Consider the following 25,090-nt stretch of genomic DNA (forward strand, 5'->3'; position numbering starts at 1 on the left):
TAAACACAGCGACAGAGCGATTCCTAAGGGTTGAAACGAGCAACGGAGAGAAAAATAAATATCTCGGTGTGAACACAGCTTAAGTCTCATTTGGTCGGGAGTTATGTTATGTTTACGCCTGTGTTTGTCTGTTTTTTCTGCAGGATATCGCAAAAAGTGATGAACGGATCTGCACAAAACTTTGTAGTAAAGTTGGTCATGGCCCAACTTAGATCTGATTAAATTTCCACACACACTCCTGCTTTCAAACCCTGTCGGGGTAATTTGAATTCAATCTAGCTAAAAACAAAGAAAAGTGCAGTGCATTGTTTGGAGGGTCGTACTGTAGGAAGTTAAGACATAACATATTGCTTATATACTCTACTTGGGCGACTAGTTTTAATATCAGTACATTCTGTACGTCCTTGGAAGAGACATAAAAGACTGAAAGAATCTCTTTGAAGAACTGCTGCGTGCATCCCTTCCTCTTATAAGACTCCTTTTATATTCTAGTAAGATGGACTCTTGTCTGTCTCCACTCTCCAGAATTTCTTTTTGAATAGGGAGAGATGCCAGATGCATGGGTTTGTTTCACAAGAATCCAGCTTGCTTGCAAGGTTAGAGATGAGTGAGGGCAAGAGAGAAAGATGGGAGAGAGAGAGAGAGGGAGGTAGTGTGTGTGTGTGTGTGTGTGTGTGTGCGCGCGCGCAAAATTGACTACCCTCTCCGCACTACCCTGCGCTTCTCGTGTTCTCAATACGCTAGACCCATTTCACCGCAACTGTTTTGAGGTGGTAAAGCAGGAAGTAAAGCAGGTGTAACCAATACCACTACACTGATGATTGAGGTATTCCAGTGCCAGGGAGCTTATTCTATTGCTTACACCTACTATACTTCCTGCTTTACCACCTCAAAGAGGTTGCTGTGAAAAGGGCCTATTGGCATGGATAGTATTAAAGAAAGAAAGGAAGACAACAGCAGCTGTCATGGTTGCCCTAGACTAGAGTCTGACTGATGATGAGGACGACTCCACTGAGAAGTGTGTGGAGTGCTATAGGCAAGCTGGCCTGTTGGCAGCACCTTCTACATCAGTACCATGTGAGAGCTTATGAGAAGAAGTGAGCTGCCCTGTCATCTGACAATGTCAACAGGCTTCTCTGTTTAAGCAACTGCCTCGGCGCAAACAAGTATAGCCTAACTGCAGTAGCCAAGTCCTATTTCTGTCATTTTGTTTCTTATACTCCCTTTCCCATGTTTCCTGCAAATGTTTTTATTGATTGTTTTATGCTGTTTTTTTTAAATCCCAAATAGCACAAGGGATATTTTTTGTGAGGACATCTTTAAATTTCACGTTTTAATCTCATGAAAAATCCCACTTAAAAAAATACACCATTACATTTTTCCTGGAGAAGCGGGCTTTTATAGAAGTTCAGCACAGATCTCTTTTCGTGTAGGGGTGACTTTGTAAGAGAATACAATTGTGTATTTGATACTGTCGATACGTCTGTCGTCGCCCTGGGTTAAAAACACTCCATATCTGTTCAAATTTCTTCTGAGACGAAGACATTTTCCTGTGGATATGTTGCATATTAATCATCTTGGACTGTGACTATCAGTCCTAAGAAGTAAGATTTTGGTATCTAAACTGCCTGTTCCATTCTACAGAAAGAAAGTGTTGTACTGTAAAGAAAAGATAATCTGTTGACGAGTTGAAATGCGCTATACAATTATTTTGTCATCTACCCTCAGATAAAAAAAGAAAGACAATATCATTAATATGTCTTTTCCACAAACATATTTTGGAATAAAAAGAGTTGTCGGCTGGAATCTGAAAAATATCCTCTTCCCAAAAACACATAACTAGGCATGCATGAGAGGGTGCAAAATAACTACCCATGCTCACACCTGCAGAAGATGGCACCCAGCGTGTTAAAATACATTTTTCATAAAGGATCAGCTCAGTGACGATGATCAAAAACTAATTTGAAGGGAGAACACAGGCGACCCTGCAAGCTTCAAGATACAGTTGTTACCGATTTCGTTTGACCATTTTGCTGCTGTCCTGCGTTAATGCTGTGGCAGCACAGCAGTGAGGGGGAGCTTTTGTAAGCAACAAAGAAAACATTGAAAGACAAAAAGCCCCCACTTTTACCACTGGGTGTAGTACCTTGGAAAGCCAGTAGTAAAGTGGTCAAATGGAATGAGACGAGTAACAACTGTAGTGCCAAAAGGCCTCTGTGCCTGCTGCACCATGGGCCAAGAATTGAACATCACAATTCAATCACAATGATTGTGGGAGTCGACGGACTCGAGTGATATGTGCACAGCCCAAAGAAAAAGTGAGCAGAGACAAAGCAGCTTTGTGCTCCGCTCTTCCCGGTACCTTCTGATGTTAGTAATATTGACTATTATCTTGCTAGCCAAAGAAACGAGAGTGAAGTGTAGTCGCAGACTGTAGTTCAATCATGGAAGACCAAATAAGGCATTAATAGAGCACCCCATGCTGTCATACCCCTCAGCCCAAATGACGTCACTAAATGACGTCACCATCTCCGACGTCACCTTCTCCATGACGTCCCAAATGACATCAGTTATGACATCATAAATGACATCATAAATGACATCAGTTATGACATCATAAATGCCCTTCTCCCAAATGACATCAGTTATGACATCATAAATGACATCAGTTATGACATCATAAATGCCCTTCTCCTGGTACTATATAAGCCCCCATCACCACAGCTTAAATCACACTTGTGCAGTCATCACTCACCTTGTGTCAGCATCACGCATTCATCCAGCATCTCCAGAGCAAAAAGCTTCATTCAGTCCAGCACCATGTCCGAGTCCGAAAACGAGCAGCAAAGTTTCAGCTCCACCGTGGACGCTTTCCTCCAGAGCACATTCAACGCCCCGGCCAGCCTCGGGCAAATCCCCAATCCCCAGGCTCCATCTCCGGGCGTCACAGGCGTCTCATGGGACGCTCCCCTCACCAGGGGCCGCGGCCGCAAAAGAAGATCCAACGTCAAGGAGGTCCTCGTCTCGCCTGGATCTCAGTCCGCACAGCACTCCGGAGGCCGCGGCCGCGGCAAAAGAGCCCAGAAGTCCACCTCCCCCGGATCTCAGTCCGCACAGCACTCCGGAGGCTGTGGCCGCAGCAAAAGAGCCCAGAAGTCCACCTCCAAGAAAGGCCCAGCGAAGCGCACCACGACCGCCGGCTCCTCGGCGGACGCGCCAAGGCTCCAGCCCCTCCAGGCCTCCAAGATCCCCTGATCGCAACGACGTCTTCACTGGTCGGGTCCCTCATCGACATCGATGCCCGGCCGAGGACGCTCGCGAGCCCCACGCTCCCCACGGCAGCAGCCCAAACAGCCCTGCCCCAGGTTTCAGGTCGTATCCCCCCTTTTCAGCCGGCATCTCTTCCGGCGGCCGCACTCATTGCAGGCCGGGTGCCAATCCCCGAGCAACTCTGCCCTGTTGCATACGGCCGCTTCCCTCTCCCGCGTCCGGTCGGGTATTATCAAACATGCATTTAGTCCCTGGTTTCAGTCAACGTTGCGGCATTGCTGCTGCACTCATTTCAGGCCGGGTGCCAATCCCTTAGCATACGGCATACGGCATACGGCCGCTTCCCTCTCCCGTGTCCATTCGGGTTTTAACAACATGCCTCTAGTCCCAGTTTCCAGTCAACCTTTTCTTTTTCATAGCATGGTTCCTCTCTTACGCATCCAATCCATCGATCCAATCCCAGTCATTTAGATAAAGTATAACCCTTGTAAACTTTTCCGGCCATGCTGAGTAGCGCGCTAGCTACCTGGCTAGCCACCGGCCTTCCATGCTATACTGCGCATGCGCGTGGCTGGTCTAGCGTTGCCAAAGATGCGCATTGCAAATGCAAGATGCGACACTATCGTCTCCCGTCGCATGCTTCAGGCAAAATGGCGATAATCATCAGTTCTGCGTTGCCGTCCTTCAAAATATAAGAAAATGTATAGCTCAGCGCTAGAGCGGACTGGCTTGAATGTGGGAAAGCGGGGTTCCCCGTGTGCGCGCTGATATTTTAATTTAAGATCCTGGTGAAATATGGTCTAAATCTGAAAGTTCAATAAAGTCTGCAAATAGTGGGTGAAAAAACTTTCACTTTCAAATTTAAACGTCTTTTCAACCGAAAAATGCTCGCGGGTGGTTCTGGCTTCAGCATATGCTTGAATTAAGTTCTAGAGGTGAATGGTTGCAGAAAAGAGGCACCATGAGTTCCCTACTTTCTCCCAGTAGGGAATCGATCTTCCTCTACGAGATTTACTCTGGTATTGCAAATGCATACGAAGCTTCAGTCTCGATCATAAACAAAAGGTGCTCCTCCCAGTCCACCACGGCTTTAATGTGCAGTGCAGCATCACCCGGCTTTCCGTTATGCATAACTCGTCAGGTCAGCAGAGCTCATTCCCCGGTCACGGCGCAGTAGATTCAGCAGAGCACATCCCTGGTCACAGCACAGTGGCTACAGCAGAGCATATCCCGGCAGCGTTGCCAGACGTACGATAATTATCGTACCTGTACGATAATTTTGACCTCTGTACGATGTACGATCAATAATCCCCAAATCCCCCAAACGTACGAGAATCTCATCATTTCGTGACACTTACACGAATCCTACGTCTATCACTCTATCTGTTTATACAATCATCTCTTCAAACAAACATATTTGCAGCTAATACGTGCAGGGTGTTTTGTTGTTGTTGCAACGCAGGCTGAGACCACAGTGTTGAAAAACCATGCCAAGTCCAAAAAGTAGCCTGTGATCAGCGCAGCCCCCCGACATAGGCGCGCTGAAGGCACGCGCGCTGGGGAGGGGGCGTACGATAATTTCACTCCAAAAACGATAATTTTGACCCTCTGGTACGATAATTCAACATTTGCCATCTGGCAACACTGTATCCCGGTCACAGCAGTGGCTCAGCAGAGCATATCCCTGGGCACAGCTCAGTGGCTTCAGCAGAGCTCCTCCCCGGTCACAGCACAGTGGCTTCAGCAAAGCATATCCCTGGTCACAGCACAGTGGTTTCAGCAGAGCTCCTCCCTGGTCACAGCACAGTGGCTTCAGCAAAGCATATCCCCGGTCACAGCACAGTGGCTTCAGCAGAGCTCCTCCCTGGTCACAGCACAGTGGCTCCAGCAAAGCATATAGCCGGGCACAGCACAGTGGCTTCAGCAAAAGTATACCCCCTGGGCACACCTCTTAGAAAATTGGAACGGAATCTCATTTTTCTACGACGAAATCGTCTCGTCTGCCGACGACTTAAAACTTTCTACAGATGCAGCACATTCACTGCTCCCCCTCCCGCTGGACGTCAAAACTAATCAAAAAGGTCATGGCACGAAAACCGCGTGTCTCCACAGCCAGTCTCTGCCTCAACTGAACTAAGTCCACCGTACAACAGCTCAGCCGAGGGTGCGGGTGCAACTCTCCCGAAGTGACAGTACACGACTGTCAAAACAAATGAAAAAGGCCCATAATAGACATACTGTAGACACGCAACTTAAAGTCAAATCCAAGGGGAAAACGTACTTATTAACAATGGTCAGCCCACCTTTAATATTCCAAATGTCAAAATGCACAAATCATCTATTAGGAATAGAACGGATAGATAGGAAAACTATGAGAAAAATATCAAGCCTATCTTTGCCTCATACAATTTGGGATAAAGTAAGTGCACAACTAAAGAATATAACATTATGTCTACTCATTTTTAGACATTTTCATGCCATAATAATATAATGCTAAAGGTTAAATATTGCATCTTTAAGCCATTGCTGGCTATGCTCATGCAGGTTGTTGCGACCTTGGTCATTACTGACCTTAAAAAATGCAGGTCATCGCTGACCTTTTTCTTTTGGGGGGGGTGGTCCCCTCCCGGGGGGGTCCTCCCTTCAACAACTGGGCTGCGTCCTCATCAGCCATGCGTCCTACATCCATCCAGAGCAAGCTGCTATATCATCAGCCCAAAGATGCCTCCTTCCATGATTGGTAGGAAGTATTAATGCATTTCGTTGGTGGCGGTCTTCTCTCCCAATCCCCGTTTGGTGCCCATGCCCGGGCAATTTGCATATAACCCCATAAGTGTCCTTGCCATTGCTTAACCTCAGTCAGCCCACGTCCTGACAATTTGCACAACCCATCATCCCTGCATTCTGCTTAAACATCAGTCAGCCCATGTCCTGACAAGTCAGCCCCCGTCCTGACAATTTGCTCAACCCATTATCTCTGCATTCTGCTTAAACCTGTCAGCCCACGTCCCGAGAAGTCAGTCCACATCCTGACAACTTGCTCAACCCATTATCCCTGCATCCTGCTTAAACTTCAGTCAGCCCACGTCCTGACAAGTCAGCCAATGTCCCGACAATCTGCATAACCCATCATTCCGGCATTTGCATAAACCTCAATCAGCCCTTGGCCCCCTTTTCCTCATCTCTCCCCATCATCACATGACAGGATCCTGGTTCATCCTTCACTTCAAGACCACACTCCAGAAATGCAACATCCCTGCAGAGAACTATTCCAGTCACTCCTTCAGGATCGGAGCAGCCACATCAGCAGCCATGCAGGGGGCGTCCTCCGCCTCCCTTCAACAACTGGGGCGCTGGTCCTCATCCGCCTATGCATCTTTCATTCGACCAGAGCAAGACACCATATTATCAGCCCAAAGATCCCTCCTTCCATGACTAAAGAGGCAACAAGCACTTCGTTGGTGGTGATCAAACTCTCCTTTTCCTCATCAATGCGCCCATGCCCGGGCTATCCACATCCACGCCCTTGCAACCCCGCTTTGCCTTAAAAAACCCCGGTCAGCCCCTAATCTCCCGACATGCCTAAATTCTCCCCCCGTCAGCCCACGACCTGACTAAAGCATACCCCAGGCGAGCTCCATGACCCCCGTTTTCACTCTCCCAGTTCCTGAAATAACTTTAAATTCCTTTGGGGGATGTCCTATCTCATACAGCACTGACGCCCCTCTCTCATAAGCAAGAGGAGCGTCACATCATGGAGTCATACGCCATACTCAAACTGTCTATTCTGATTCAATAAAGTTTGTTAAAATTATATTACGAGTCTCTCATGATTGAAGTGTAGTCGCAGACTGTAGTTCAATCATGGAAGACCAAATAAGGCATTAATAGAGCACCCCATGCTGTCATACCCCTCAGCCCAAATGACGTCACTAAATGACGTCACCATCTCCGACGTCACCTTCTCCATGACGTCCCAAATGACATCAGTTATGACATCATAAATGACATCATAAATGACATCAGTTATGACATCATAAATGCCCTTCTCCCAAATGACATCAGTTATGACATCATAAATGACATCAGTTATGACATCATAAATGCCCTTCTCCTGGTACTATATAAGCCCCCATCACCACAGCTTAAATCACACTTGTGCAGTCATCACTCACCTTGTGTCAGCATCACGCATTCATCCAGCATCTCCAGAGCAAAAAGCTTCATCCCACCACCTCCCCAGATCACCACCAATGTCATGACTCCTGTTGGAAACAAATCCCCTTAGGGGGGATGTCCTATCTCATACAGCACTGACGCCCCTCTCTCATAAGCAAGAGGAGCGTCACATCATGGACACATCATGGAGTCATACGCCATACTCAAACTGTCTATTCTGATTCAATAAAGTTTGTTAAAATTATATTACGAGTCTCTCATGATTGAACATTAACTACAGCTGGCAAGAACCTTTTACAGATCGGTACAAACTGCATGGAACACTATTTCAATACGGAAACAATACCGTAGGAGGAAAAGAGTTACTTCCTTCATAAAACTCAGTTTCCCATAAACTCAGCGCTTTCGCCCCGCCCTCATTACCACCACTGAGGTGCCCTTGAGCAAGGGCCTTTTTAACCCCAACCGGGGTGGAGCTGCTCAGTGGCCAGCAGATCAGACTGTGTTTGTAGTGGTCAGCTTGCAGGTATGAATGTGTGTGTGTGTGTGTGTGTGTGTGTGTGTGTGTGTGTGTGTGTGTGTGTGTGTGAGCAGAGCCCACTTGAAAAAGAGAAGGGGATCTGATTACCCTGGATAAATAAAGGTAAAAAAAGATCCTGCACATCCTCCCACTTGAACTTGCCCCTGCCACTTCACTTAATTACCACGCTGTGGCCAATCAGGGATGATCACACTTGGCAATCCTGCAGCTCTAAAAGACACAGTTCCTTTGTTAAAACCCTTGTACCCCACTAGTCCATCTGATGGACTTTTCCTGCATTCGCGTATGGGCCGTTTCGACAGTTTTTGAGTAAATGGTTTTAAACTAAGGCTAGGTATTTTTTTTGGGGTATTTGACAAAAATCAATCATAGTTATCATTTTTATACGCTCCTAAGACCTATTTTCAAAAATACTCCTCAATTTACTACTGGTCCATCTGATGGACCCATTGACTTCCATTGAAAACACTCTATTGGTACTCCCAGCAAATTTTCACAAAATTAATTTATTTCATTTATTTCAGCGGGCATCCTGGACCAAATACCTTGAACTTTGACCGTAATATCTAACCTTGGAGTTGGTAGAAATTTTGGGGGAGTTACATGGTCTCAAAGTCCATTGCATACAGTAGTTGTCCCATTGATTTCAATGTTAATTTTGCACAAAAAGAACATTTTTTTTTGACTTCCAGCAAATTTTTCAAAAAAATCATTATTTCCTTGATGTTACACATCTCACCTTGACTCAAGGGGTTAAAATTGTAGTTTCTACTGTGTTTGCCTATTTCCCCATATTCCCCCAGTTTTGGCATAGCAATCAATTCCATACAGTTTACATGAAATGTAAAAAAAACTGATTCCTATGCCAAAAATGGGAAAATATTAGAAAACTGAATTTGACAGTCCACACTACTGATTTGAAGCCTTTAGACCAGGATAGATGCTGGACTAAAGCTCATTTGTGTTTTTTGGGGAAAATGGCTGGAAGTCCAAAACATGCGCTTTTTGGATTTTTGGCTCAAAATATGAAAAAATACTATTTTTACAAAAAATCACAAAAAATACAAAAACCCACTGATGATGTCACAATGTCTGTGACATCATCAGTAATGTCATCAGTGACATATTATTGACAAAAAATCATCTCATGACATCACTGATGATGTCATAGGCTAGTGATGTCATAGCTATTGTGACATCATGCCTGCAAATCTTTGATACTAGGCATCTTGCAGTGGTGACTTTTGTAAAACACCCCAACCTGCCCATAATATCAGACCCAAAGCCAGTTTGTCTTTATGGAAATGGAAAAAAAAATCACTTTTTTTTTTTTTATGTACTTTTTTTTTTTTACTGTACTTACTGTACACTGGCATTTGAGGGGTTAAAATTCGAATAGGTATGAAATGTTGGTATGAGGTATTAGGGAAGAAGTTACCAATGAATTATAAACAGTAAAAAAATTTAAAATTTAAATTAATATTTATAAATTAGTACACGATACCTGTTAAGGTCCATCAGATGGACCAATAGTAAATTGAGGATTCCGCGGCAGTGGGGTACAAGGGTTAAGAGTTGTGTTTTTTCCCCCCAGCATTCCCTCTGTGTTCCTTTGAGAGTTGTGCTCGCTCGCACCACTGCCCTTAAGATTGTGTGTGTGCGTGACTACTGTAAGTAATGATTTACCTTTTGCATTGTTAATGGTAAATCCTAAATCATGCACATTTGTCATATAGTCCTGTTCATGCTTGATGCAGTAACTGGTGTTTGGATATGTTAGCTGTAGTCATTATTCTCCTGGCAGTTATCTGTATGTTAGTGTCAGGCGGTATTGTAGCCGTTACTGTAGCTGTTCTTCCAGGATGCTATAGTATAGTATAAAACAGTATCTTTATGGATGAGTTAATTTAATTTAATTAAGTTTGATTAATTCAAAAAATCCTCCATACCTGTAGTAATGTGCACATGCTTACTGAACTTGATTCAGGTGATTATCCTGTTTACTATTATATTCTTTCCTTTTCACACATACCTCCACACAAACATACATGCATACAAACTACAAATACTGGTACATCTTTGTGGACTGGACTGTAGGCATTCTTACAACCTGAGTGTTGTACCATGATGGTGATTATCTTCTGAACCCCTGCATCTGCAACATAACTTAGTTAGCTCTGGTTGTCGCCTCCTCTTCCAGACCCTGTTGTGTCTGATTCAACAGCACGATATTTGACCTTGTATGATGAAACTAGTTTTCTTCCAAATATACTACTGATATTTAAAAGTATTTATTACCGGACCGGTATTATATCAGTGGTGTGCACTACTGTATATTCACCTTATTCAGAAGAGACCGTCTGGCTTGACAGACTAACAGGAAGTGTAAATACAATCGGAGGTTCCAGTTGTATTTACACTTCCTGTGACTCATAAACCTAGTCTGACACATAATGTGACTAGGTTTGACCAGGTGAGTCAGACTAGTTTGAGCAGGTAAAACAGCCGGCGTTTTGAACAGGAAGTCGCGATACAATGGGTCAAGTGGGCGGGGCTGCATAAGGTGAATACGTGGACAGGTCAAGGAGAGATTTCTTAAAGTTGCATTAAGCAATTTTTTAACCACTATTGACCACACATGTAAATGATGCAAAGCCACGGTGGAACGGAGAAACCTTGAAATGGGAGGGGATGAGTGACACAAACAGCGAGAGATGAACCCAGCTAGGATGGGTGGCTGGGTGGGGGAAGCCACTGGATGGAGCGGGACAGCTAGCCTGCGAGCGTGGATATTGGTTTATACAGTATCATTATGTCTAAATTAAATCTCCATTGAGCACACATTAGTTCCAGCAGTGGTTATAAGTAGGCTAATATGAGGCCTGATTTGATGATGTCCAGGGTAAAAATTGACGATGGACGATGGCATCGTTGTTGGCAGAAGTGTGGGCAGGCGGAGCAGCAGCAGTGGAGTAACGGAGGAGTGATGGTTGTTATAGGCTACTACGCCGGTTATACTATTTCATATTGCTGTTATTAGATTGTATAATTCTGTAATACTACTAAAGGTGTGGCTTTAACTGCAGAATTGTGTATGTGTTAGTGTGAATAAAACTGTCTGGGAAAAACATTAGTTAGTGAATAAAGCACAGCGGTAGATAATGATGCTTCAGCATGGGTTGGTAAATGCATTGCTTGCTTTTCCCCGCGGCGCACCAGACATTTATGCAACGTGCGCCGCACACGGCTCTGATACTAGACATCATGATGTTACGATGGCGGGGGCTGAGACCATCGGCTGTGCCCGACATTGTGCCAACACCTAGACCACCACACCCATCTTCAAACTCCTTCATTTGAATGTGATACACTACTACTACACACTTTCGTCACTGCATCTTGCAGGGTTGTCACGCCATCAAAACTGCTATGCAAAATCTGTCCACAGACAGACACCTGGCAAAGGATCCAAATGGCTTCTGTGGCACACGCACGCACGCACACACACGCGTACACACGCACGCACACGCACACGCGCACGCACACACACACACACACACACACACACACACACACACACACACACACACACACACACACACACACACACACACACACACACACACACACACACACACACAGAGAAAACAATAAAAGTCACACACAGGTGGTAATAAACAATAGGGCGGACAGGTTCAATGATTTGTGGACTTTTGGAAGCCAGAAAAACAGGACACATGCAGTTTGATGAATTAAAACTCACTGGCTTTCTCACTGATCCGTTTTCTAAAAGACGATTTAATGAAATGATCTTTCAGCTTCAGTAGTGTTTGAGCCTAAAGGGGAAATGGCCGTCTCGCTCCATAAGTTAGGATTTTATACTCCTACTGCCCCGTTCATGCCTCATAAGCACATCTGCTCCACCTCCGTCTGCAGCATGAATGAATAACATCCTGTGTCGGACATATTCTCTCTCTTAGGAATCAGTCTTTTACTTTAAATCTTAAGTCTTTAAATATTTAAGTCTTTTTCAGCCCACAGCCTAAATGTGTTAAAAGTGACTGCTTGGACTTAAAATCCCACAACCCACCTCTAACCATTTTCTCACCCATGCACAACTGCCAACCAATTGGACCAATTACCAGCCACATGGACAGTTTGAGGCTCTGATTAGGGCACAGCTCAGTGTTGCCCTGGACTGCTGCAGAGACGGCTGCTTTTCGTGTTTCTCAGCCCCTTGTTTGTTGAGGCATTATTTGAACACAAATCTTCTGATTGATCCCATTACCATCTGTGTCATCTGTTATTATCATCTGTTGCCGGTATTCATCTTGTCACCATCAACTTCAACCACAAGCGATTTGAATATAAATGAACACCCTTGAAAAGTTCCTGTGTCCCACTTGCTGAGGCTAGAAGAGTAACCCACAGTTAATTAGTTTTGTTCACTTATAGATCAGTTTCAGCAGTACAATGCCATCTGTTAGTACATTGGATCCGGAGAAAAGTGTTTAAAAGTTGAGATTGGAAGAACTTGAAAGTGTCCGCCTTTAATTTAACGGGTGAATTGTGTTAGCTGAGGCAGAAATACAAGACTTTACTCGGCTCTGCTACACTGTGTACAATACTTTACTCGGCTCTACTACACTATCTGTTCACCACTTAGGTTTGGTGGCCAGACATTAATCCCAGTTTGCTGCGGTTGTGGTCTGGCCTGAGCGGATCTCTCAGCGATAAGATGACTAAGTGCAACAGTGCGGTGCTGGAGATCAAACACCACCGACTTCATGACTGGGGCATGTGCTCAGGAATGGCATCTCCAAGGTTGCACTAAGATGGACTCCCATCGGGGGAGAAGGAAGCACGGCTGGTCCAAAACTACCTGGCAGCGAACTGTGACAGCTGGGCTAAAGGAGATGGAGCCAACTAACACGGGGCAGAACGTCCAAGCCTTATGTCCCACCAGGGACATGGAGGATCAAGTATGAGTAAGCGGTTGTGCGAAAGAAAGAGACAGACAGAAAGGAAAGAGAGAGAATTTATATTACTCCCCCCTTCCCTAAACCTCATAAATGCAAATCACATCAGAGTAGGACAGAAATGAATATCTATTGTCCTTACTGATTACTGCATACACAATTGCTCACAGTCACTCATATCAATCATAAAGTTCAATGTTGGCAATTACTTTCCAAACGCACGCGGACGCACAACATGCACAACACACACACACACACACACACACAAAACAACGGCAGATGAGCAGCATAATCAAACTGAGCTGTAATTAAATGAAACTAAACTGAAAATCTCAAAGCAATGATTAATGTGATGTTTGAAAAATACTTACCAGTAGTTTCATTCATTGACATAGACCAACTTTAATGTAATCAAGAGGTGCATGAAACTCAAATATGAAGCGCGCATGCACGCACGCACGCATACAGTCAAAATATGTATGATGTACTACTGAGCCTATAATACACAGAACAATAGGTACAGTACCTAATACAAGGACATGTCGACATTTGCCACAAGAAATTAAGGCAGGAAAATAAAAAATTTCCCCATTGTTATTTGTTGTTTTTGCTCCAACTGAAATGTTTTATGGTCACTCACGATTCAGTAGATCACGTGTCGGCTTGGTTCCAGCTTAAAACTAATATAAGGATTTTTTTCTCTCGAAATGTCTATGGAGAAAATGAATGGGAAACTCACTTCCGGGGCAAGAGATGCCAGGTGACTGTTCAGCTCTAGACCAGCACACGCTGTTGCGAATGCTAAAAAGAAAGAAAGATTGAAATCTATTCCGGCTTCTGTTGACCTAATAACAGAGGTGGCTTTGGAAGTGGCTGATGTCAGTCGCCTGCAAGCCTTTTGCTGTAGAGATGGGGACATAACATTTGGTAAAAAGCATGAAATGATCTGTCCTTTCTGTGTGACATGGGAGGCTGTGCCTGCCTGTCAGCGGCAGCTGTGAAGACACGATAAGAGCTTTCACATCTATGACAGATTCACGCACTCGCCTTCAAATACAATTTCAAACTCAATCCACATTCCTTTGGTTCATCTAATCACATGTATTAACTGCTCACCAGCGGAACCCTTCATAGCCCAGGAAGAAGCAATCTCGCAAACACTGTGCTCAGCACATCACGAAACGGCAGTGGTCATCTAGCCAGTTTCCTGTACAGAAACCTCAGCTCCCCTTAACTTAAAGAGACCCTAAAGTCATGTTTTAAGTTAAGATATATGTAAAATACTCTACTTTGAATAATTTGATGGTTTTCCCCCACAAAAAAATATTAAATTATCTTGTTAAAATCCTTAAAATTACTAGTTCCCCTCCTCTTTTTTTTTTAGTTCCCCTCCTTCTGCTTCATTGAAAATTCCAAACCAACCAATAAGGGTTATCTAGATTAGAACATAACTAGCCAATCACAGCATACATACAAGGGCTTTAACTGCTGAATACTGGACAGGGATTGGCTCCAGTATTTGTGATGTCACGAATCATGTTCTTTGAAAATGGCCTTTTTAGTGAGCACAGATACATTTTCCACTTTCAGCAGATATGCAGCCTTCTAGTGTCAAACCCTGCACATTCTCATCCTCATTCGGCACAGTGACGCTCAAACATCCAACTGTAGGAACAAGAAGAGAAACTGATTTTTGACTTTAGGGGGTCTTTAACAATACAGCAGGGGTTCTCAAAGTCTGACACTGCGGTGCCTCCTCTCGGCCCTCGGACAAAGCCTGGAACCCCCTCCCAGTTTACTTGCTTAGTTTCGCCCAATTCCTAGATGCCTATGGGATCATGTTATGTAATCCCATAGAGACACTCAATAATTGAGCCAAGATAGCCTGATATTACTGTTTGACTTCAGAATACATCAAATATAGATAGATTGAACTAGGCGTTTATTTGTTTCTGTCTCTGCGAGTCACACACATTTAGGGTATTCCATGTGGGGTATTATCCTTTTGATAAATAATGGAATAACTAATGGAATATTTTTTCACTTCCATTCACTGAGCCCCCCCTGAAAGTGTTTGTAGCCCCCCTGGGGAGGCCTGCCTAATAACTATTTGAGCAAAGTGATCATTACCAAACTTCAATTAAGTCAAATGAGATCTTTAATGTCCGTGCAGAGCTGTTTTGTAGCTGTTTGGCTACAGCAGTGACGCCAGCAGCAGTAAACTTGTACGCAGCGTGCGTACAATATTCTTTACAAGCACCAAGCAGCACTGTCACTAATTGACACTAATATTTTCCCCTGTGTGGAACCATTCCTGCACTGGCGCAACACAATTGTTGGGCACTTTAGCTGCGCGCACAGTTGTCGTTCAACATCGCTCTTACCTGTAGGCAGAGCGATGCTTGGTTCAGATGGTTCAAACAGGATGCGGCGTAGTGGCCAATGAAGCAGATTTGTGGTGTGAGCGAGTCACACCAAGGAGCTCTAACGTTACGGGAGGAGAAACCCTGTGTCTGTTGCTCTAACGTTACGGGAGGAGAAACCCCGTGTCTGCTGCTCTAACGTTACGGGAGGAGAAACCCTGTGTTTGCTGCTCTAATGTTACGGGAGGAGAAACCCTGTGTCTGCTGCTCTAATGTTACAGGAGGAGAAACCCTGTGTCTGCTGCTCTAATGTTACGGGAGGAGAAACCCTGTGTCTGCTGCTCTAATGTTACAGGAGGAGAAACCCTGTGTCTGCTGCTCTAACGTTACGGGAGGAGAAACCCCGTGTTTGCTGCTCTAACGTTACGGGAGGAGAAACCCCGTGTTTGCTGCTCTAACATTACAGGAGGAGAAACCCTGTGTTTGCTGCTCTAATGTTACAGGAGGAGAAACCCTGTGTTTGCTGCTCTAATGTTACGGGAGGAGAAACCCTGTGTCTGCTGCTCTAATGTTACAGGAGGAGAAACCCTGTGTCTGCTGCTCTAATGTTACGGGAGGAGAAACCCTGTGTCTGCTGCTCTAATGTTACAGGAGGAGAAACCCTGTGTCTGCTGCTCTAACGTTACGGGAGGAGAAACCCTGTGTCTGCTGCTCTAACGTTACAGGAGGAGAAACCCTGTGGCTGCTGCTCTAACATTACAGGAGGAGAAACCCTGTGTCTGCTGCTCTAACATTACAGGAGGAGAAACCCTGTGTCTGCTGCTCTAACGTTACAGGAGGAGAAACCCTGTGTCTGCTGCTCTAACATTACAGGAGGAGAAACCCTGTGTCTGCTGCTCTAACATTACGGGAGGAGAAACCCCGTGGCTGCTGCTCTAACATTACAGGAGGAGAAACCCTGTGTCTGCTGCTCTAACATTACAGGAGGAGAAACCCTGTGTCTGCTGCTCTAACGTTACAGGAGGAGAAACCCCGTGTCTGCTGCTCTAACGTTACAGGAGGAGAAACCCTGTGTCTGCTGCTCTAACATTACGGGAGGAGAAACCCCGTGGCTGCTGCTCTAACGTTACGGGAGGAGAAACCCCGTGTCTGCTGCTCTAACGTTATGGGAGGAGAAACCCTGTGTCTGCTGCTCTAACGTTACGGGAGGAGAAACCCTGTGTCTGCTGCTCTAACGTTACGGGAGGAGAAACCCTGTGTCTGCTGCTCTAACGTTACGGGAGGAGAAACCCCGTGTCTGCCGCTCTAACATTACAGGAGGAGAAACCCTGTGTCTGCTGCTCTAATGTTACGGGAGGAGAAACCCCGTGTCTGCTGCTCTAATGTTACGGGAGGAGAAACCCCGTGTCTGCTGCTCTAACATTACGGGAGGAGAAACCCTGTGGAGACAGTTAGGCTGCTTACATTGTGCTCCAGCAGCCACTAAGCTGTATCTGTTCACTACTGTCCTTGTAGAGACACAGCTCTCTGTAGCCTATACCTTTCCACTGTCACAGCAGCTGGGATGAACTTTATATATCTTCCATCTGATTAATTTCTCCCTAATTTCTCTGTACAGTATAAAAGCACTCGCGTTTGTTTGTTATCTCAGCCAGAGTCTCTCCGTCCACCTGCGCGGGGCGTGTGTGTGTGTGTGTGTGTGTGTGTGTGGGGGTGGGGGTAGAGGTGCCTGTGCATACAGTGAAATAGGGTCCTGCCGGCGCCACTGGGCTACAGCAGTTATCTTCAGCCAGCTTTAAGATAATATGTAGACAAAGCGAACCGCTATTTTCTCAGTGGTTAGCAGGTTGATTCAGTGTCGGCTGAAATGAGGTCTCAGCAGTTGCCTCAAGTCTGAACTGGGTTAATACAGTTAAGATTGGATTTTCAAGGTTCTCTGAGTGTAGCTCAAGGATTCACACACACACACACACACACACACACACACACACACACACACACACACACACACACAATGTAATAAACAATAGGGCGGACAGGTTCAATGAATGTACAGTGTCCGGAGCGCACACCCACGCAAGATCTGTGATGCACTGTACATCTCACCCTCCCGGACATGACCAAGTGAAGGATCTGCTTCAGAGCAGTCCACATGGAAAACATACTGTTTCATGGCCAGGCTGTGCTCTAACTGAAAAACACTGAAAAGCCCTGATTGTGGACTTACAGCAGAGCCAGGCTGTGCTCTAACTGGAAACACTGAAAACCTCTGTGGACTTACTGCAGAGCCAGGCTGTGCTCTACCTGGAAAACACTGAAAACCTCTGTGGACTTACAGCAGAGCCAGGCTGTGCTCTAACTGGAAACACTGAAAACCTCTGTGGACTTACTGCAGAGCCAGGCTGTGCTCTACCTGGAAAACACTGAAAAGCTCTGTGGACTTGCTGTAGAGCCAGGCTGTGATCTAACTGAAAAACAGTGAAAAGCTATGTGGACTTACTGCAGAGCCAGGCTGTGCTCTAACTGAAAAACACTGAAAAGCTATGTTGGCTTACTGCAGAGCCAGGCTGTGATCTAACTGAAAAACACTGAAAAGCTCTGTGGACTTACTGTAGAGCCAGGCTGTGATCTAACTGAAAAACAGTGAAAAGCTCTGTGGACTTACTGTAGAGCCAGGCTGTGATCTAACTGAAAAACAGTGAAAAGCTCTGTGGACTTACTGCAGAGCCAGGCTGTGCTCTACCTGGAAAACACTGAAAAGCTCTGTGGACTTACTGCAGAGCCAGACTGTGCTCTAACTGGAAAACACTGAAAAGCTCTGTGGACTTACTGCAGAGCCAGGCTGTGCTCTACCTGGAAACAGTGAAAAGCTATGAGGACTTACTGTAGAGCCAGGCTGTGCTCTAACTGGAAACAGTGAAAAGCTCTGTGGACTTACTGCAGAGCCAGGCTGTGCTCTACCTGGAAACAGTGAAAAGCTCTGTGGACTTACTGCAGAGCCAGACTGTGCTCTACCTGGAAAACACTGAAAAGCTCTGTGGACTTACTGCAGAGCCAGGCTGTGCTCTAACTGGAAACAGTGAAAAGCTCAGTGGACTTACTGCAGAGCCAGGCTGTGATGTAACTGAAAAACACTGAAAAGCTATGTGGACTTACTGCAGAGCCAGGCTGTGATCTAACTGGAAACAGTGAAAAGCTATGTGGACTTACAGCAGAGCCAGACTGTGCTCTAACTGGAAACAGTGAAAAGCTCTGCGGACTTACTGCAGAGCCAGGCTGTGCTCTAACTGGAAACAGTGAAAAGCTCTGCGGACTTACTGCAGAGCCAGGCTGTGCTCTAACTGGAAACAGTGAAAAGCTCTGTGGACTTACTGCAGAGCCAGGCTGTGATCTAACTGGAAACAGTGAAAAGCTCTGTGGACTTACTGCAGAGCCAGGCTGTGATCTAACTGGAAACAGTAAAAAGCTATGTGGACTTACTGCAGAAGAGAAAGTACGATGCTGAGCCCACCAGGAAATTGGGACTGCGGGCCAACGAGCTGACAAGTCCAAAGATCCAGCCAAACACCAGCAAGACCAGGCTGAGGGGCAGCACGATGACCACTACCTGGTGCAAGCCTGCAAACAGATAGTCAAAGAAACACACACACACACACACACACACACACACACACACACACACACACACACACGTTATTGTGCTCTCATATTTTAAGCACCTTTATTATAGAGACCTAATTATAGATGAATGGAATTTTAAAAATCCGCAATGTATAATACAGTACAAATACAGATCATATAGAGACACTGCGTAACGCGCCATCATTCAGAAACCATGCCCAAAACGGGGGAAAACAGAACCCCCCCCTCCAATCCTGGCGTTCTCCTATGTCACGTGCATGGTTGCGTGTTGTACAAAAATATCGTATATATGGAAGATGAACACTCCAACTTACTTCCTTGAGAGCTAGATCCACATTTTTCTTGTCGCCAATTCTCAATGGCTTCCTTGTTTTGCTCAGGAGTACAAAAAAACTTTAACTGGCGATTTTTTACATTTGTTGTCTGCGTAGCCCACCACACAACAGCTTTTAGCTATGTTCAATTCAAGGAAAATTACGCTGGTGTGTGGAAATGAACGGAGCTTTTCCCCCGTGATGGGCGTGGCCTATTTCATGCAGTGTCTCTATATACATTCTTATCCACTAAAAAGATGCTATCTGTTTGGGGCCTAGAACGAGCTTGCTTGAGTAGGTTTTGCGCTGATGAAGAGGAATCGATCTTGTACTTGATGTGTTTGTTGCCTTATTGTGGGTTCAAGTCCAAAAGTGGATAATGAACTATAATAAAAAAATATATATACTATCAACATACAAACTGTAGTGTTAGGAGACTTGAGTAGCAACAAATCAGATATCAGTAACATTGTAATCCTGTTTGGCAAAGCATCCATAGTAAAGCGGAAAATCTTGAACCACACACACAAATAGAAAGCTTGATATCTCTAAAAGAAGAATGATAAGCCTTGAAATTTCCAAGGGGATGAGAACAACTCAGCCTTGGGGAAGGATGGGAATAATCTCCTCCCCTGCCTCCTGCTGGCTAGTGTTATGGACCAAAAGGTCATGGAGGACCAGGGGACTATTAGGAAGTGTAGGCGTTGTAGATTGTGTATGCATGAGTGCAGGTACAATCACAGGTATCTCAACATAATCAATATGCTACACTGCTCTGGAGGATTGTGTGGTACAGTAGGTGGACTGCAGGTGCGCCTATGCGGTCTCTGTTTTTCAGTCATATTCGGTCATATTCTGATTTCGTGCAACTACGTGTGTGTGTGTGTGTATGTATGTAAGTGTATGGATTATGTATTATATCTATGGATGTATGTGGGTGTGGATATGTGTGTGTAGGCTATATGTTATGAATAAAAAAAGATAGATTGCAGCCGTTTCTGCCTGCAATGTACAAGTATCTTGCTGTAATAGGGATTTGTGACATCACAGTGGGATTTATGACATCACAGTGGGACAATCACAGTGGAACAGAGAAACAAACAGACAGAGCCCTAGCTCCCATACTGATGATGTTGATGATGATGATGATTTCAGGTAGTATCAGATAATCAATGGTTTATTGATAGTAATAATGTATTAGGGACGGGGCAATGTATCGAAACTCAGTAGGCCTATATCACAATAATTCTTTTTTGACAATATGTGTCGTCGGGTCGAAAGATGAATCCTGATATTAGCTCTGTTTTATTCTGCTGTAGTAATCACAAATGAGATGGCTTGCTCATCGCTCACCATCAAAATGATATTATTTGCATTTTGTAATGACATTTTTAAAATGGTTTAAACATTACATTCAAGGTTCAAGGTTTCTTTATTAGTACCCGAGGGTAAAATAGTTATGCAGACGGGAAGTTCAGCTGTCCAGAAGATAAAAATAAAACATACGAAATCACAAGACATCAAACAAGCATCATTACAATAGAGCACATTAAAATACAGTAAGATCAAAGTAAAACCATTCTAGCAAGCCAATGCCATCGCTAGAAAGTTGTGACTCGGAAATAAACAGAAATTTGCAGCACAGCCATACTTTGTTGTTATTGAACTTTACTTTCATGGAATTGTGGATACCGCGGCCGGACAAAATTATGCACGCACGCACACGGACACTTGTCACATTATAATAAGATGCACGTCAGTCGACTCACCCAGAAGGTGCCTTTCTACCTCTGACAGGCTGGAGGTATTTGCTGCAAAAGAGGGGATGATGGAACTGCTACTTTCTCCTGTAAAGGTCAAGGTAAAAAGGTTACACATGACAGGACATGTGGACAGCTCCACAGGACTTTGCTGTAGGAACCTTCGGTCTGATGGAGCACATTACCGCGGCCCCTTGTGTGTCAAGAAGACTGGTTCCAGTAACCGACGGGTGAACACTGTCTGGAGCTTTGTATCACTACTTGGATTTGACTGTGAGCCGTTAGTGTTTAGAGCAACAAAATTGACACCATCAGCTCCTCAAGCTGTGCAGCCATTACCCAGAATGTTTTGCAGCTGTGTTGAGAAACTCCCTTTACAATAACCCTGTGGGTGTCACCTGTTTGCCTGCTACTGACTGTAAACGCTAAAAGAGCCACAGCGGAGGTGTGTAGATTACCGTTATCTCTTAGAATAAGACACAACAAAAGCAGAAAAACTAGAAATTAATATAATGGTCACATTGTGGGTCTATTGTTGTGCATTTATACGGCATGCATGGGTTGTCAATCATTGAATAAAGACGTTAATTCAACTCAGGATTTATTAACGATTAATTATCTGCTTCACATATGCAGGACATCTCATTCACAGTACTTTACCCCAAATGCTCATATCTCTGGAATATCACCTCTACCCTGCATCCGTGCAGGGCAGGCACATACAGACCCTACTGTAGGTGTAGCTCAAACACTGCCCTTTTGACCTCTGACTAGATAAGTGGCACTTATTAAGTGCCCTTTTTGCAAGACATTTCTTTCTATTTCTTTTTCTAATTTGTTTGTTTTAGTTTTTAAATTTTGCCCATGGCATCCATTCTCAAGTAAAAGCACATTGTAATGCCCGACAACTCATTTTGACTTCTAATTCTACGTGACCGCACATCACGAGCCCCCCCTCCCTCGACTGCAGCCACCACAGTTAACACACACAAATGAGCCCTTTTGGCTCATTTCCACTACATGGTACTGAATAGTACGGCTCGTCTCCACTCGGCTTTACTCGTCTCGACCTGAAGTAGCCTCTGCTTCCACCGCAAGTAGTGCTCGCTCAATCTGCCCTCCGCCCATAACTGGTCGGCATAGCGACGCCGCATATCTGCCCTCTGTTTGTAACGTTAAAATTAAATTCCTACACGGAACTTTTAAACTGGTTATGAAATACTGGTGCCTCTATATGGCGCCGCTATATAATCACTCGGTAATATAAGCACATGGGCAGTGTTTTGCCTTCTCTCTCCGTTTACCTCACGGAGAAAAATGCTCCTGCTCCTGTCTGCAGAAACTCCGCCCCCGCAAGCTGCAAGTCATTAAGGCTTGTTAAGGCTCCCAATGCCATTCTCCGCAGATGTGCACATACATACATACATATAATAAACAATAACAGCTGCCCTCAGAGCAGATTCCACGTCTCCAGCAGAACTTCCACAGCTCCGTTGTGACGTAAAACGCGTCAGAATCTAGAGCTTTGCCAGAGGAGGAAATGGGAGATCTCCATGAGGAAAACAGAGAGAGGTAAACACTGTGCATGTGCTTATATTACAGAGATTATTAATGATACAAAGTGGGTTGATTACCGGTAAAGCCATCCTTTAAGTTTATCAACAAGCAAGCTAGTCTGTGGTCAAATATACTCGTCACTGAAAACGAGTGAAATGCGGAACCCTAGTTCCTTTGTCTATGTCCGGGTAACTGAAACAAATAAATGTGCTTAATAGTCTATCTATGCAATCATATTTGGATATCAGAAACATTAGCCGATCTGTCAGCCATCACAAGAAAATCCATTGTTGTACTGACTAGTAAAAGATACAATTATCGATTATCTTACTCCTGTGACACAAAATGTACTGGTAATTATTATTAACCTTTATTTATCCAGGGTAATCACATAGAGATTTCCATCTCTTTTTCAAGTGGGCCCTGCTCACACTCACAGTCAAATACACATTAATATCTGGAAGCTGACCAGTATACCACAGTCTGATCTGCTGGCCACTGAGCAGCTCCACTGGAGCGGTTGGGGTTAAGGTCCTTGCTCAAGGGCACCTCAGTGGTAGTAAGTAGGGAGGAACAAGGGCTGCTTTTTCACTTTCCCCACCCAGATTTATCCTGCCGGTCGCTCACTGCTCGGATCGAACCGACGACCTTCTGGTCACAAGCTCACTTCTCTAACCTTTAGGCCACCACTGCCCATTGTGGGCAAGCCAACTTATTGTCATTTAATACAATAGTCCATGGCCTTTACAAGCTAAGAATTTTGAAAGTTTAATCGTTCCTGTCCTGATCGAATTTTATTGAAATCTTATTAGGCCCACAATTTATTATAACGACAAAGTGGCATGGCGATTCTAAATCAGACATGAAGCTACATTCTAAATCAGACATGAAGCTACTTTCGCTCAATATTAGTATTTTGTAGGCTAAGACACTTGCAGTATTTAAAACATTGACAGTTATCACTCTGAGAGGTGTTGTATAATGCATGATGACCAAGCAGTTTTATCCAAATAAACACATCATATTGTTGGTCTATTTTTTTCTTTTAGATTAGCCCTTAATTAACATGCACAACGTTAATTTTGCTCATTTACCAATTGCAGCATGCCAACATAATGCCAAGGACAGGTAAGCAAGGGAGCAGGGCAGCCCAGACTCAGAGTAGCGCAGTTCTCTTGTATCCTGGTCTGCATCAGGTGCCATGGACACATTAAGTCAGAGTAAGCTTCACACAGTTACGATTTAATGTATCCCATCAGATTATTCATAACTTGTCATGTTGTTAAAAAAAACAAAAAAAACAGCTTCTCAATTTAGTAACAGTTGTTGCGTGTATATTGCCCCTTTTTTGCTTGAGCACCTGCCCCCAAATGTATGTGCAGGGCACTGCTTTAGTGTCACAAAACATTGATTCTAGATTGGATTCACATCCGGCAAGTTTGCTCCTGATGACAGTGGAGTGATCAAAGGCACTGCAGGCAATCAGCAGTCAGGGAAAGTGATTATAGGCTGCCGCTGTCATTATGGCTACAGCTAGGCTACCGCTCCATATCAAATCCATAGCCTACAAACACAACAACAACAACAAAAAGGAGGGGGGGGATTAGAAAGTGAAACCCTCAAAGCCATTTAGCTCATGATTTGGCCACATGTCAGATAAACTGGATTGAGTTGAAAGCAACTCAATTCAGGAATCGACCGATGTAAAACCGTGGATAGAGGAAACCGCAGCGGTGGCGGCGACTGCCATGATGCCATGCACTGATCAGGTGATTTAAAATTTCAACAGTGGACAGGGTTCATCAACACTTAATTTAGTCAAACTCAGAAATTAATCCATCAACGCTAATTTGCACAATGAGGGTAGGGGGTAGGTGGGCGCAATTGCAGACTAATCAGAGCATGTGCGCGCAATAGCGCACAGCCATACTGACAAACCGGGCAATATTTTGTGACAGCCTGGTCATGTTCATCATGCAGATTCGTCCGCTCAATTAAAACTTGCGAGCTCGTAGCCTATAAACTTGTTATTGACAATTTACGTTAAATAGGCTTACGTACCTTCATTTATATTCCACAGTCCAGAATGGGAACTCAGGTCTGCACCTGTGTAGTTGGGTTTATTCACGTCGATTATGTACCAATACTCTGTCCCAATTGCCACAGCAAGGAAGGTGAAACTGAGCAGACCCGTAAAGCCAGCAATAAGAAGCACCACTCCGTACCTCATTATCTACTACAGCCTAGGCCAGGCGCAGGACTAAGTTAGAGAAATGTACTTTTCTACATCTTCTGTGTCGGCTGAGAATGCGTAAAAGCTCTCCAGCTGCCTGGATCCCTCGCTGTAAAGTGCTGGTTATATCGTTGACGTTATCACAAATTCCCAAAATCTCGTTTGAGGCATAACAACTTCTTTCCAATTTACTAAGAAACAGTTTAGGCAACTGAAAAAGAAGAGAGGTGTGCGTGCTTCTCGGTGCCAGTC

General features: G+C 44.6%; 1 protein-coding gene across 1 annotated transcript in view; it reads right to left on the minus strand.

Moving 5' to 3' along the window:
* LOC310788378 (transmembrane protein 235-like) overlaps nucleotides 1–24,835 on the minus strand; it is a gene marked incomplete at both ends in the record, with an annotated part of 51,582 nt that extends 26,747 nt beyond the window's left edge. Inside the window, 3 exons of the mRNA XM_083649941.1 lie at nucleotides 18,813–18,950; nucleotides 21,058–21,135; nucleotides 24,667–24,835. Of these exons, the coding sequence (XP_083506067.1) occupies nucleotides 18,813–18,950; nucleotides 21,058–21,135; nucleotides 24,667–24,835 (385 nt within the window). The remainder of the gene's footprint in view (nucleotides 1–18,812; nucleotides 18,951–21,057; nucleotides 21,136–24,666) is intronic.
* Nucleotides 24,836–25,090: the final 255 nt, after the last annotated feature.

The sequence above is a fragment of the Poromitra crassiceps genome (genome assembly GCF_964638095.1).
Source record: "Poromitra crassiceps genome assembly, chromosome: 13".
NCBI lineage: Eukaryota > Metazoa > Chordata > Actinopteri > Beryciformes > Melamphaidae > Poromitra > Poromitra crassiceps.